The following is a 16,827-nucleotide window of genomic DNA, read 5'->3' as shown; positions in this document are numbered from 1 at the left end:
GAATGAGAAAAGGTAGTGATAAACTAGGACAAGGTCAAATGCTAGTTAAGAAAAACAGCTTGAGTTATGATGCTTAATGCAGCGGATCGACTATGGACTGTACTCTCTTTCTCTTTATTGGCAAAAGATTCTTGGAAAAAGTCTTAGGTCATCTGTTTGAACAATGGCAAAAATGCCTATTTAAACAAAAAAAAAAAAAAGAAAGAAAGAAAGAAGAAGAAGTAGTGAAATTCTTGGTACAGATGTAATTTACCAATTGCTAATGGAAACATATAAGAAATACTTCAAAGTTATACACTGAATACTAAACTTTAGAATGCAGGGCTACATATCTTGGGATCCACTCTCTACACCGGGTGGGTCATTCGCTTCCATAATGCCCTTCTTCACCACCCTTGATGAACATTTTTGCATTCTGTTTAATCACAAACTTAGCCTGCCCCCAATCTTAACTTTGACCTTCATCCTAGTTTCATTTCTTTATTGAAGGATTTGACTACACAATATTGCACTATTGTCAAATAACATAAAAAAACTAATTTAAATATATAAAATTAAAACTTCTTGAGAAAGAATAAACGGCTGGATAATGAAATGTCATTTGTATACTATTTATTTGCAATAACATGCTTAGCCACTAGATGTCACCCTTTAAAAAAGCAATAGCGTTTACTCCACAAAGTTTGTTACATTAATAGCAGTTACTTCCCACTATTGGATAGAAGTTGGCTCCACTGGAATTAATTACTTGGGCATGATAGAAAAAGAAGCTTTAACAACAAACACACACCACCAGCTGGGGTTTTCTGTAGAGAGGGCTTCATGAGTCAAGCCTGATTTGAGTCTTGTCAGTCTCCAAAGCCAGAGAGTTAAAATGCGACAACAGATAATCACGTGTAATTCTCAAAAAATTTAAAAGCAAGGCTCTCGTACAAAGAGCTCATTCAACTTATTAATGAATGAGGAACCAAGAAGATGGTAAGCCCTGTACAAGAGAGAATTTCTGGAATGGAGACTTACACAATCAGTTTCTCAAAGGTCTGATGAAATGAACTTGGTTATGGATGTAAAACTGTTTAATGTCTTCAAAGTCATAAACCATAACCTCTGAGATTGTGTTTTCTACTTAAGAAAAATTATCTCTACTATGTCCACTAGTCCAAGGTCTACTAGTTAACATCCAGTGAAGCAACAAATGATTTAACTTCCATGAAGGACCACAGATAATGCTTAAACCACTGTGCTTAGCATTGTACAAGTGCACTATCCTATTTTATTCTCAGAATCATTGCCTATGAGGTAGATGTTGGTATGACCTCTATATAAAGGATACAACACGGAGAGATCAAGGAACATTCTTCAGGTTATAGACCAGCGAGTGATCAAGGAGTAATATGAAGCTGTTCCGTCTATACAGTCTTTCTCCTGGGACCAAAAATTTAACACATACAGTGTTCTAGAAGACGTCAGGATTCTGCCCACTACAACCCCTCCCCCTCTCTTGTTCCTCATCTATGAAGGGTAAATAGTGATAAAAAGAACTCTCAAATGCAACAGATCTCTAAGATCAGAATTTAACTGCTGATCCTTACATTCTCGAGAATTTGTGTAGATTATGTACATATCCCCCAACTACTCCACCAGCTTGTCTTTGGGTTGATGTAATACGTCCGATCCTTTATTACAATTTAAACAAGTGGAGAGTGGGAAATGCGAGTAGTGAGGCTTCACCCAGGGGAAGAAATATCCTATATACTGTCTACATGGCAAACAGTTGTGCTAGGTAAAACATCATCAGCAGGGTTTGCTAAAAATGAGAAAGAGACCTTTTAAAATAGGCATGGCACTCCTATAACATAGTAATGCTTTATGTTCTTTTCAGAGATTTTGGGACATAGGGAGAAATATAATGTACTGACAGTGTATTTGTGGAAGATGTCTTCCTGCCAAAATACCTGTCTAAAGAAAATGCTCTATTTAATTTTAAAACTTTAAAATCTTGAAGAAATTTTCGACATGATTAAGTGATCTGTAGCAAATCATCTTAAATTTCTTGGATTTATATGTGTAAAACCTCAGAAATGTGAGGTGCTCGAAGTTTTATTACTAATTCAGCTTCAATTCTTGTCAAGATTACTCCACTCAGCCAGTGGCTGAGAAACTCAGGAAACTAATCAAACATTATTATATTACCTATTATGAGTCTAGACAGTCTTCATCACACACACTCTGACACAACAACTATGAAAGGGGCTTTTTGCAGTATATTGTATCTGTATCTCCACACCAGATAAAAACAAACGTACAAGTTCCCCAGTCAAATAAAAATGTATGTATGTGTTAATAGATCACATTTGCATTTATACTTGCTCTAAAAAATGAAAAAGTTATATAAAGTAGAAAAGTATTGCTTTTTATGCAGTCAGCCTGTGTTGTTCGATGTTCAGCTTCTTCAGTTTTCATGGATTATAAAATCTTTTAGGACAGAAGATAATCCTTACAAGACTATCGTATAATGTTTCTAGCTTTAAAGGTAGATGTAATTTTAATAATAACATACCACATTTAAGGCTCGATTAGGCATAGCTCTGGTTGCCTTTGATTTATTCATCAATGTGAGGAATCTGAAATTTTCTGAAGTCTAATTTTTGAACAAAAATAAGTCGTCTCTTTGCATTAAACCATCTGCTCCACATGATTACAGTGACTCATTTTTAGCATTAAAGCTTCCCTTTTTGTGATTAAATTTCTGTTCAACCAACTGAACTCTTTGAAAAGCATTTATTTCTGATAAAGTGCATCATTGTTAATAGAGTAATAATTATAATCAATCCAGATTCTTACTGGATACCACCTTAATGAACTCATATAAATTTAGCATATTATTAACGCAAATTAATTTATTCATCACCGAAGAATGTAAAGATGGTACTCACGCAGGTTTAATTGTATGGGCATGCTTTTCATGGACAAAGGCACCAGCAAGACCTCCTGCTCCTGAGTTTAAATACTGGATTGAAAAGAAATTAAATTGTATGACAAAAATAAATAATGAAATCATTTGATTTTTTTTTGTTATGAAACCAACTTTTGACTAGCTCAAAATGTATGATTATTTGAGCTTTTATAATAAAGCAGAATTTTGCATCACCTTATTCAAAGAAAAAAAAATAAACATAGCATTATCAATTGAGAATAAATACCTATTACTTACCTGGCCAAATTTTGCCAACTAATACATACAGTTCCAATGAAGTCTATCTAATTTTAATGTTTATTCATTTCAATTATTTTGTCACAAAAATATTTAAATAATAGAAAAGCATATTTTAAAAACACTAAGTTAAAATAAAATTGGTTTCAGGGGCACCCGGGTGGCTCAGTAGTTAAGCATCTGCCTTCGGCACAGGTCATGATCCCAAGGTCCTGGGATAGAGCCCCACATCCTGCTTCCTGTTTGGCAGGAAGCCTGCTTCTTCCTCTCCCACTCCCTCTACTTGGTGTTCCCTCTTCACTGTCTCTCTCTGTCAAATAAATAAATAAAATCTTAAAAAGAAATAAAAAATACAAAAGTAAAATTGGTTTCATTTCCATGATTCCTGTCAGTTGTCTTCAGATGTCAATAACAAGTTGATTCCATAATAATTATCTTTACATAGTAGAAATTTCACAACATTATTAACAAAAAATAAGAATCTAATCAATTTGAATTAAGTACTAAATGTGGAGTTCCCCCCACCCTGTCTCCTGACTTTTATAGAAACCAGGTAATTGAGAGAATAAATACTCTACAGTAGATGAAAATACCCGATTTTAATTAATTACTATACTATTGTATCATATGACTTTGTAATGAGCTAAAATCAGAAAAAGCAGTAATGAAAGTAATGGAGGAATTAACCCAAATAGTTAAAACTGGCCACTGAGCCAGTGTTTCATTTAGATCAATGTCAATGTGTGATAAAAGGATGTAAAATATATTAAGTAATTTGTACCTTGTAGGAGCACCAGCAGGCAAAATCAACTCCCCAGTCATGTAAGTGGAGTTCAACATTTCCAACTGCATGTGCTAGATCAAAGCCAACGAAACACCCCTGGGGAAGGACATAAGACCAAGTTTTAAATCTGCTTAATGATTAGAAATAGTAAGAATAAATATCTCTAAGAAAATCTGACAAACGATTGCACAATAACTATAGTTTATTCTTTGGTGCAGTGGTTCACAATGTCTGAACCACAAAACACTGGGCATTTTCAAGATCCTTTCAAGTTGAGATAGTTTTCATAATACGAAGACATTTTTCACCTTCATCACTGTGTTGACATTTGCACGGATAATGCAAAAGCAATTATGGGAAAACTGCTGGCAGGTTAGCACAAATCAAGCCATCAAATTACACTAGCAGTCACTGCAGGTCAAGATCGTTTAGTTGCAGGGGGAAATAACAAGACAGTTTCACTTAAAGATCTCCTTGAGAAAGCTGTAAAAATGATTAATTTGTTTTAGATCTCAATGCCTTAATTCTCGGAGGTTTAATGTTGAATGTGGGAGTATGCATAAAACATTTGACCACATTCTGAAGTAAGACAGTTGCCTCAAAATAACGTACTTATACAATTATTTGAGTTGCAAGCTGAACTAGCCACTTTTACTTCACAGAGAATGATTTTTTGCATCAAAAAACAACTGAAAGACAAACAACAGTAACTCACACTTGGCTGTTTGACAGACATTCTTCTGAAAATGAATGAAATGAGTCCATCAATTCAAGGAAAACAACTCAGTCTTTGTTGCCAATGGGAAAAAAAAAAAAGTAGTTTCCAAGAGAAATTAGGTTTTTGAAAATTTGTATCCACTTTCATGAGGATGACCATTTCCCAATATTTAAAGACATTTCTGGTGAGTTTAGTAGTAATACATAATTTTTAAAGCAATACATAATGAACTATGTAAATATTTGGAAAAAATGAGCTAATATTTTTTCACATAACCAATGTTTGATGTTTCATATCACACATGGATAGATCTATTCCAAGTGCAAAACCAAACAATGGATTTTAATGTAACAAAGTGCAGAAAGCTCAGTAATTTGGTTTCACATTGCCTATCACTGGTCAAATTCTGATATAGTATCAAACAATATTCACAATAAACTGTGAAGCCAATAGAATACTTCCGCTTTTTACAACTATCTATCAGCATGAGGACTAATTTTCTTCATGCTTCATAAAGAAAAAAAAAAAAAGGAGGAAGAGCTTGAATACAGAAGCAGATAAAGAAAGCCAGCTGTCTTCTATTAAGCCAAACAATAAAGAGATTTCCCAAATATACAACTTTCTTTTTGTTTTAGAAAATATGGTTTTGTTTCCCTAACAGCATATTATTTAATATGAAATGTGTTTGTAATTGTTGCTCTAAATAAATGAATAAACATATTTACTTACAAATATAGTAAATATATATAAACAGAGTATCAAAACCTCTTTGAGGTCCTCAGTGATTTTTAAGTGTGTAGAAAGGTTTTTGTTACTAAAAACTTTGAGAATCATCTCTGCTTTAGTGTATCCTACTTACCTGATGAATAGTAGTTTTCAGTTATCACTAAGCCCACATCATGCTCACATTTAATTAATTCAAGTATATGCAAACTATGGTAAATTGCCCTAATGGTTCCCATTCTTGTTTCCTATTTCCTTTGCCATGTAATTTTTCAGTTCTTCCCACTGTGGACAAGATACAATTCTCTGCCCCTGGGATTAGCCAGGTGACGTATTGTGACCAATGGAATGGTTAGCCCATCTAATACAAGCAGAGATTCCAAGGGACTTGAGTGAATAAATAAGGCTCGAACTGTCCTGCCCTCTGCCATCTCTGGCTTCCATCTTCATGGAAGAAATGGGGATCAAAGTCACCCACACCTGAGCTCAGCGTGACTCATCTGATCTCCCCACCTCCCTCAGTTGGCCAGAGATGCATGGCTGAGTTCAGTCAAGAGTGGCAGATCTCTAAGATGAAGTATTGCCTAGATCAGATGACACAAAGATGACCAAATAAAAATGCTGTTGATGACTCTACACTGTGCTCTCCCTACATACTGACTTGAGACCCTAACAGCTTCTTACTCTTAGTTCTTCACTTGTTTACATGATCCAAATGTTTTATATATCTGCCTAGTAGAATTCAGTTTTAGAAACTAAGCCTCTGTCTCTATTAAGTTCCCAGAAGGACAACCTGAAGCAATAGATTCTATTACCCAAAGTGTACCAAGTAGTAACTTTTCACTTAAATGGCTTACCATTAAAACCTCTAACTTTCTGTGAACCAAAATGGTAAAAGTTTTACTTAGAGAATATAGTGATTTATTCCATATTAAAACAATTTTGTACATAAGCATGAATTTTAAAAAAAAATCCCTGATCATTAAATGGGGTGATAGTTCACCCTGCAAAAATGTTTTACCTGTGAGCTTTTCTATTTTTAGCTTACTAAGTGCATATACAATTACATTTTCAAAACTTTACACTTTCTCCAAGTTTGAAGAAACACGCATATTGATTGAAATTGTTGAAGTAAATAATTGCAGAGAGACCAATTTTAGATTGTTCTAATACCTCTTAAGAATAACTAACCTCAAACTACTATTACAGGTACTTTCCATGCATAGAGGGATGCAAACTATGACCTGTTTTTAATGAATAAATTTGTATTTGAACAAAACTAGTCTCATTTGTTTAAATATCATCTATGACAACTTTTGAGGAGTTTGTTTCAACAGAGACCATAACGGATCACAAAATCAAAAATATTTACTATCTTGCTCATTACAGAAAAGATTTGTTGATCCTTAAACTACAGCATTAGTCTCATAAAGAAAACACAGTATACTGAAGAGTCAATTAGAAACCTTACTCTTTATGATGTGGCCAGAACTAGTTACCTCATAGAAGAAAGAGTTCTTACCAGTACAAGAATCTGATTTTGTGAGGGGATTTTTTCGGGGGGTGGGGAATGAATTCATATTTTGTTTCTCACAGAAAAAAAATGAGCAATACAGGTCATAAAAATAAAACAGATGCTCTGTGCTAACCTAAGTTTTGAGAGTGACAGAAAAGAATCTATCAAGACTTAGAGATCAAGATCTGGGTTTGCAAACTAATGCTTGGGTTCAATGAACACACACAGAGATTTGTTTCTATTTTAACATACATTTTAATATTGAAATTCAACTTAGAAAAAAACAGATTTCCAAATTTAAAATCTTTTTTCTTGCCATCATTACTAATAAAGGCAATGATGTTTGTTTTTTCCATTTTTTCCCACTTTTTTCCATTTTCATCTGTTTTTAAAACTCAACTTAGAAAACTTAAGGAATAGGAAAGGAAGCATTTTTATTTTGTTATCCATTACTTGTAAAGAATGGCGCAGTGAAGAAGCCATTTAAATTCAACCTACCATATCTCATTATTATAAATCCTGTAGTTACATCAGCGGTGCCCCATTAAAAAAATTCACTGGAAGCTCTTACTGTATGTTTTAATGTATGTTCAATTCTTTCCCCATGAATGGCAGAAACATAAATTATTAAAATGTAACTGTTTTGAGGAAAGGACCAGAAGATAACAAACTTGAATGAGATCACCATGAAGTGATTTTACGAAAGTTTCACTAGATGGCAGCATCTTAAAAATAAAGGAAACACAAACACTTCTCCAAAACCTCTCTACAGCCATCCAGTTGTTACCTCTTTAAGGGTAGGTAGAAAAACAATATGAATAGGCGGAAACAGAAATTCCACATCTGAGTGCCTACTTTATGCAATTTCTAAAATAAAAATAAAATATTTTTCAATAAACTTGTATTAAAATCATCCGCAAGAGCTCACAATCATACTGACACAACCCCGTACAAGCACAGCAGTGGTCCGCCAACAGGTTGCCTCACTTTGTAGTCAATCTCCAGACCAGTGCGGTAATCTAACCATTATGAATACTCCCAGCCTGCCTACTTCCAATGAATTTGCTAAATCGCACTTTTGAGTAAGACACCTTATGTCCCTTCAAAGAACCCCATTAGCTTCAGAATGTAACTCACTTTCCTTAGTACCGGGTCCTTTCCAGTTTTCTTGTCTCAGGTGCCCCTTACCTACCTCCCTCTATTTGCAAAAACCTTTCTCTGTCTGAGGGTATTCTTTCCCTCCTCGCTTTGCATGGGTATCTCAGGTTTTGATTATAAGATAACTTCTAGGGGCACTTGGGTGGCTCAATCCTTAAGCCTCTGCCTGCAGCTCAGGTTATCCCAGGGTCCTGTCCTGGGATTGAGCCACATCCGCTCCCTGCTGGGTGGGAAGCCTGCTTCTCCCTCTCATACTCGCCCTGTTTATGGTCCCTCTCTCAGTCAAATAAATAAAATCTTTAAAAAAAATAAAAATAAGAAATAAAAAAAAGATAACTTCTATGAAAGATTCCTTTGTCAAACTCTCCCTTCTATCTTATCGATAGCTGTTTGCATAGACCTCTTGTACCAATTTTCCAATCTTATTGTCCTCTACTTTTACATGATATTGACTTAAATAATTACTGGATATAAATAAGTAAATGAATTTTAAAAGGTCATACAATTGTTAATAAATATTCTCTAAACTGATGATTAATTTTAAAGATTATTATTTGAAGCCCTTTCTTCCTGTTGCAATTTAATGGTATAAGCAATTTATTCAGACTTGTCATCTTTTAAAATGAAGTTTCCTGGACAGTTAACAGTAGTCAAAAATATGTTCAAAATCCCTCTCGATAAAACAAGGAATATCATGCGTTTTTTCCCTTGCCATCTTCTCTAGCATAATACTAACATTTTTCTAACCAGGGGAGTAATACACACAGCCTATGCATATTATTCTTCTATATTAATAGATTTTTATTAAATCTCAGGATTTCCATGTGAAGGGGTAGCTTACTGTCTCTCAATTTTGATTCATTATTTATTAAAATGAAACATGGAATAATACACATTAATTTTTTACTCATAACTATTCATTCAAACTGACTTTAGACTGACATTAGTTAGTATTAGTTCGTTCTTCACCAAAAAAAAAAAAAAATCCTATAAATTATGAAGACCATCAATAAGTAGAAGATTTGGTGTGCAAAGGTTAATTATATAAGGTAAGGTATCTGTGGGTGTATACAGAGCTGATAGTCAGCAGCTATCATTGGTGTGCTCATGTAATTGCTAGGTAATAAAATACTAAAGGTGAGCAAAGAACATTTGTCCTGAGCCACTTGAGTAATCACCCATGGTTGTAGGTCCTGTGAGCCCTGGGAGATGCCTGCAGATGCTTGCCAGCTAGCCTGTGGCCATTCATACATACCAGCCTCTGCATGTTCCCTATAGAGTGCACTTCCAAACACCAGTGGACGCCCTTGGCAGTGGCACTGGCATCATGATGGGTAAACTGCAGATGCCTTTAAGTTCCTTTGAGGCTAGTAATGTATACTAGTAATGAGAATGTGACCTTCCCATGGCAGCTTTCACACCGTATCAGTTGGTCTTTAAATATTGTGAGTATATAAAAGTCATAGGAGACAAAGAACTATAGTGCTATATCTGGACAATGTTACCTTAAAATGAAAAACTGATGGGAAACTTTGAGGCAAGTGAACAAAGAAAAAGTTACAGGAGCATGCGTGTGAGTGAGTGAGCGAATGTGTATGTGTGTTTGTGTATGTTGGCCAACACTATAAAGATGGTAGGAACAAAGAGTGGATTAACAGTAATAGGTGACCCAGTTAGCTCTGATGTTGGGATTCCCCAAAGAAGTTCAAAATTAGGGAGGAAGGCGGGAACAAAGAGGAAGATGAAAGCTGGTAGGTTTTCTTGACATAGTCTTGAAGCACTGAATTTTCCAAAATTCATTGAAGTGCTGTGATTCAAAAGCACACATAGATGCTAAGTTAAAATCATCATCATCATCATCATACTCAGTAAAGATCTCTGAAAGAGGTGCCTCACTATCTCTGTAAATATTTCAGAGTGAATTTTTATTCTGAAAGTCTTTCATCCAGCCTAAATTTATTAGGCTCTTCAAATATCTTTCTCATTCTTTTCATATGAAAGGGTTTGGAACATTTGTCCCCAAATTGTGCCACACTGGCATGTGGATTATTTTGGGCCAAAGGCAAGCAAGACTCTGCAAGCTTAAATTTTTACCCCTGTCTTCACCCCCTAGGAGAATCTACATTGGGCGTCTTCCTCAGAATAGGAGTCATTACCAGAGACAAATGTTACCTGAGTGACCCATCTGCATGTCAGCACAAACATTTAAATATCATCAAACATATGTCTCGTTGCACTGTGAATTGCCTGCTCCCCTTTGAAGCTCCAGGCCTCTATCCGGTTCCTTAGTTATGGGTGGCGTATATACCTCACTTTACTTTTCTCTTTGAACTTCTCATGCATGTAAGGTGCCCATATGTACAAAATCAAACCTGATTTTTCTGTTAACCTGTCTCTGTTAATTTTATTGTTAGACCAGCCAGAAGAATCTTTGAGGGTAGAGGAAATTTTCTTCCCCAAAGTACCTATTATTACTCACATTTCTGTAGAGCACTATTGTAGAAACTTAAGATTCATCCTTTTAGCTAGACTTTCTTGAAGTAGATATTGATGCAACTGACAAATCTGGAGATGAGAAATAGGAGGTAGGGAACACTGAAGCACTTTGTTAATGAAATTTAAAAATAATGTGTTAGTTAAGAAGATGGGAGACAGAGCCAACAGCTCTGTGGAGGGAATGAATAAAGGATTTAGGACAGAGAAAAGGCAAAAAGATCTTGAGACTCAAAAGTGTTGTGTAATTTGTAGGTGAAAATGTCTTACTATAACAAAGAGTGTGCTTTCAAGAGTAAATTTTGGCTATTTCTTATACTGGAAAAAACCCAGCAATTGTCATCTCTATTTATTGTCACAAGTAAGTATAAAACGGAAGGGAAAAAATAAAACAAATTGAGTAGTACTGTTCTCTTCTGGAGTCTTTCTCCAACTGGCAAGGACCTCACACAAAACAGTTTGATTTATTTCAGATACTCAAGATGGGAAAAATAGCTCAAGGTAATTTTTCAAGCTTAATTTAGTTCATTTAATATTTAATGATTTAATGGAGCAGTCTGCATGTCCTAAGTGTGTCAAAGAACAGAAATGGAATTTTTAAAAGAACTCAAAATTTACAAAGCATGTTTTGATTTTTTAGAACACCTATCCATTATAAATAACTCTTCCAAATTTTCTGATTCTATTTAAATGGGGATACAGTTGTGCTTTTTACGTAGTATGTGATCCATAAAACTAACCTGATCAATTCTTGTTGATGTGCATAAATTATTCATTCACTGGCCAAACAGGTGCATATTTAAAGGTAAGTGATTATATGCAAAGCACTAGCATGTGTCTGTGAAGTTTATAAGGTCCACTCTCAAAAAGTCATTGAGCACTCTGCTGACGTAAGCTTCCTAAATTTGAGACTTAAGATGGGCATTAAAATAATTATGAGATAGTCCAAAAGCTGGCTGATAATACATTTTCCTTCGTGTTACAAAAATACAACAAAAAGACAGATTTCACCTGACATGGAGGAGCAAGAAAATCTTGATGATGAAGGTCAAGGACTGCACACTCATTTTTCTATAGGAGTTAGTCAAGAAGTATATGAGATGGGCCTGTAAGAAGTACTTCACTTTATCCTTTCTTGTAATATAAGCATAAATATATATGCCAGCTGTCACTGCTTCAGCTCCAGGTACAGGCAGGAGTTGTGTGAAGAGCTCAAATCCCAGTACATGGGAAGCACTGTCAGCCAACCTCTTGCCACTCATTCTACAGGAATGATGACCCAGTATTGTCAACCTTCTAATTTTTTAGATAATACCTGAAACTAGGAATTTTTAAATAAAACTTTTTTATTTTTCATTGTTGGCACGTGATAATTTTATTTTAAGTATACCATGTTTGCATTTAGAAAGACAGCTAGACAATGTGAATCTCTAGGACACGTTGTAACCTGGGAAGCATGTAGTGGCTAAGCTGGAGGAACAGAATCTTCACATGTGGGGATTCTAAGAGGAGGGGAGGCTAAGAGTAAAGGCCATGAAGACAGGAAGTATGCCATCTGGGCAGGAAACAGGAAACATTTGGTTTTGCTGAAACAAGTTATGTGAAGTAGAGCAAAAGCGAATATACTGATAATTTGGGTATATGCAAAATCATAAAGGCTCAAGTGATTTGGATTTTATTTCACAAATGATAGAAGAACAGTGGTCATCATGTGGGATAACCATGAGGCAGGGAATCTAATAGGAGATACACAGATCTAATCACAGCATTACCAGATATAGGCCTTTGACTTTTTGAATGTGTGACATTTAATCAACATTTACTTATCTTTTTATTGACCTCTCTTGTTAAAAGTGAATTTAAAGGAGCTCTTTAATTTAACCATCATAAGGTAATACCTATATTGAGAACCCCATTTAGATGTAAAATGAAAGCACAATTTTTTATATGTTCTAGTTATTACTGTGTCAATTTCCATGGCAAATTTCTCAACTAGATTTACTCATATATTTAAATTTACATAATACTTAACTTGACAATATTGCAAATAAGTCTATAGGATAATTGTTGAAGACATCATTCTTAAATTTCTTCTCTTGAAGCTTATTTTTATACACAGTGTGACAGTCACCTTATTTGTTCGCCACCTCACTTAAGATAATTTGCTAAGAAAATCAGCATTTTTCTCTTGACCTCAACTAAGTTTGATATTCCCAATCTTGCTTGAACAAACAATTTAACTGAGTAAAGAAGAAGATCATGAAAGAGGACATTAAGAGAAATCTTTCACATTTTATTTGGTATTTATTTTTCTTTTTCTGTTTCAGGATATTTTGAAATTCTACTTTCATTGCCATGAGGCACAAAACTGACTTTCCATTTCATACAGTGGCTAGTGAAGACATTAGAACTAGTCTATATGTTTCATGTTTGAACACTTTCATTTTTTCAGTTTAACAAAGACTACCATTACCTTTCCTTTGACTAATCAAGTGGAATGAAAAATGGGATACCGGAGAAAGTAGCCTGGGTTGTAGAGGACTGAAATATTTTATAAAATGCATATCACCTACAGGATAAGAAAAAAAAAAAAAAAAGCTAAGGGCAGTATTTCATTTGGGGGCCGTAGGTTTGAATGAAACTAGATCTGGAAAAATAGTTACATACTGTGGCCCTGATGAGAGTGGTTAGTGAAGCACCAATCATGGCTGGCCTTGGGGAGGCTTGCTTTGGTCAGGTCAGGGATTCTAAAATAACATGAGTCCCAAAATTCCTCTTTTATTAAGAATTAATCAGTCTTTCTCACACAGTCTATCTAATGAAAAGCTTGAATTAAATAAAATATCTGAGGAAAATTTCTTTAAAACAGCTCAAAAGTTTTAGATTCTTGGGTACTGATCCTTACCCAACGTACTTTGACTTATTGATTCCAGGATCCAACCTGGAGGAATTTAAGACTACAGATAGAGTATACTGTATATTTTTGAACAGAATAATTCTTCATTATTCTCAAAGTAAAGGATATTTAGTTGATGAGGCATTTTGCCTAAATTCTAGGTCATTTTCTTTCCTTTATTTCTATCTCTGTGCCTGTATCTACACCCATGGTCTTTCTATTATTCTTGAATTCTATGAACAGCTAAATCTGGGTGAAACCACAGAAGCTCAATGTAGATACTTAATTTCTGATGTTTATATAAAACCTGTCTTTAACATGACAGAGATAATAAAGTTAAATAAAAATGATTTCCATGAGAGAACAGAAAAAATATTTCATGTAGTATGAGATAAATCTGTTATCTGGCACCCCATGCACAACTGTATCATGATAGAGATTTTTCAAATTCTTGCACAGCAGCTGCAACTGCCTCTTAACTTCTGCCCTTTTTATCCCATTCCTGCCCATTATTGTAGGCAGAAAATTTCTTTTAAAAATTAAAACAAAATGAAGTTTCTTTATTATCTCAAAGCTTTCAATGGCTCTCTGTAGGTCTTTAGGGAAAAGCTCAAGACTAAGTATAGCTTAGTAAGCCCTTCTTACCTTTGTCTGCCTTATAGATTCATTTCTTGTCATACCTTTCCTAAAATTCTACATTCTTTCTACAATCAAATTATACTATCTTGTAATCCAATCAAGTTTTTAAAGCTGTGTAGAGTGGCCCTACCACACAGCTAGGCACCTGAAGGAGATTTTACCTGTTTAACTCCTACTCATAATTCTAGAATTGGCTCAAGTCTCTTTTCTAAAAAGGTCACTTTGACATTCCAGGCTAAACTAAGTGTTCTTATTTGGACCTCCATTATTTTAATATACTAAAATATTTACTGATCAAAAGAATGAAAGAAAAATCCAAATGCATGTCTCATTCTACTATAGAAAGTATAGAGACAAAAATTCTTCTTATGCACTGATGAGAAGATCCTATTGGGTGAAATGGTAGTGACTTTAATAGAATAACTGTACTCATTACAAGTTCTTAATATTGAAAATTCTCATATTAACCTTTTTGGAAAACAATAATTTTTACACATTAAAAATTCATACACTATGCCAGTTTATACTATAGTTATATATAAACATATTTGGTACTAATTTTTCCCAGCTGATCCATTGCTCAAGTCCCATGCAAGTGTTTTTGTTGTTGTTGTTGTTTTAATATTTTAAAGAGAGAGAGCATATGAGGGATGGGGACAGGCAAAGGGAGAGGGGGAAGTAGGCTCCCTGCTGAGGAAGAAGGGAACCTGATGCAGGGCTCCATCCCAGGACTCTGGGATTATGTCCTGAGCCAAAGGCAGACACTTAACTGACTGAGCCACTCAGGAACTCCTTGTATTGTTGATATTATTCTATTGTTATCGTCCTTTACAGAACTGACTCCCAATATCCAATACTAGAAACATCTCAACCAAACTTTCTGTAGAGTTTTGATGCTTGATCAGTCATTTATTTGTCCTCTCCAGGTGTCTCCAAATTATTTTTAACAAGAATTTAGTCCTTTCCTAAAGATAAATGGGTGGTTTGGGGAGGTGACCATTTATATGTAAGTGTTGTTGAGATACTTCAGATTTTTTTTTTTTTTAAAGATTTTATTTATTTATTTGACAGACAAAGATCACAAGCAGGCAGAGAGGCAGGCAGAGAGAGAGGAGGAAGCAGGCTCCCCGCTGAGCAGAGAGCCCGACGTGGGACTCGATCCCAGGACCCTGAGATCACGACCTGAGCCGAAGGCAGCGGCTTAACCCACTGAGCCACCCAGGCGCCCCAAGATACTTCAGATTTTACTAAATGATGTTAAACTACAATAACTTTTTTTATAATGGTGTTTTTACTTATATTCCTTCTTTTTGTCTTACCTATTCTGCCTTCTTATTCAAATTGTCGGGGCTATAATTGTGATCATTATTTATTAATAATTTAGGAAGTTTGGTTGGGTCTAAGAGATGCTTGTACTCATACTCAGTGAAGAATGACACAAGGTAGAAGCTAATAAAACAAAACACAAGTTTGCAAAATTCAGTCGTTTTTATCATTTGCATTTTAATGTTCAGTAGGCTACAAGACAACTAATGTGCCAGCATGCATATAGGTACAGTAAAATGATGTAAAAAATGTTTAAGGGGGTCACTGATGCAATCAATATTTATCTGTCACTCACTGTCTGCCAGCCCCCGCAAGTGCCCGTAAGTTGTAGACCATTTTATATGGCATTGAGGAAGGAATGTAGAGTATAACCAGTTGGCACTGCATTCTTTTATCAAAATTTTTATTAGTCCATTACCAAACCTTTTTTAAGTTCAATGTAATCTCTTGAGTTTTAGCCATGCTGTTCAGATTGTCATTTTTTAAAATATATTTTAGGACAGAAATATCCAGTGAGAGCCTTTAGTTTATAATTCTGTATATTTCACTTTCTGCCTAAGGATCCATTACTTCTTTTTCTGGTAGATTGGATATTCCAATATGTCTTTTTCTCATATATTGGTTAAGTGCTAACATTTACTGGTTACTTACAATGCACTAAATATGAAATATTTTAGGAATAGTATCTTGTTTAATTCTCCTAGAAAATAAGCACCCTTACCTTCTCCAGTTATTGGTGGAGAAATAAAGTCATATCAGTAAGTCAATTAAGCCAAAGTATGCTAGAAACTAAGGAAAGGGACATGGACTCAAGACCAGGTCCAACTTGTCTCTACTACCTAAACTTTTTATTAAGGTAAATGCTACCCTACACCTCAAAGTAAGTATCCTGCTCTATCAGCAAGACAAAACATCTGAGTTTCAGGTGCGGCAAAACTAGTAGCTATTATTCTTGAGTACACAAATATACTTTATTTCACAGAAATGTCCATGTGTTAGTCAAAGGAATATGAGTGAAAATAAATTTTGCCATGATTAAGTCAATGCCTTTAAGAAGTTAGCATGCCCCTTCACATCCTTTTACCCCATTGTTTTGGCTGAATCAGACAAAGGATCCAGGGTATGAAAGCGACAGGACACAATCCTGAGTGACTGAAAACCTGGTATCATTTCATGGGAGAAAGCTGATTCCTGGCTGCTGCATGAACAATAAATAAACATCTATCAGAATGAAAGCATTTATAGCTTTACTAGTTAGTTACCAAGTCCTAATCTACCTAATACACCAAGAGTTTCCACTGAAAATAATTTCTTTTTTTAAAAATAATTTCTATTTGTTACCTACTTCTTATCTTAATCC

At 34.9% G+C, this 16,827-nt stretch overlaps 1 protein-coding gene across 4 annotated transcripts in view; it reads right to left on the bottom strand.

Moving 5' to 3' along the window:
- KYNU (kynureninase) overlaps positions 1 to 16,827 on the bottom strand; it is a 126,093-nt gene that overhangs the window by 43,078 nt on the left and 66,188 nt on the right. For all 4 annotated transcript variants that reach the window (XM_059166757.1, XM_059166758.1, XM_059166760.1 and 1 more), the window contains 2 exons: positions 3,996 to 4,094; positions 2,937 to 3,010 (listed from right to left, as the gene is read on the bottom strand). In XM_059166757.1, coding sequence (XP_059022740.1) covers positions 2,937 to 3,010; positions 3,996 to 4,094 — 173 coding nt within the window. The remainder of the gene's footprint in view (positions 1 to 2,936; positions 3,011 to 3,995; positions 4,095 to 16,827) is intronic.

The sequence above is a fragment of the Mustela lutreola genome, chromosome 3 (genome assembly GCF_030435805.1).
Source record: "Mustela lutreola isolate mMusLut2 chromosome 3, mMusLut2.pri, whole genome shotgun sequence".
NCBI classification, from domain to species: domain Eukaryota; kingdom Metazoa; phylum Chordata; class Mammalia; order Carnivora; family Mustelidae; genus Mustela; species Mustela lutreola.
This window is presented reverse-complemented; position numbering and strand designations above follow the sequence as displayed.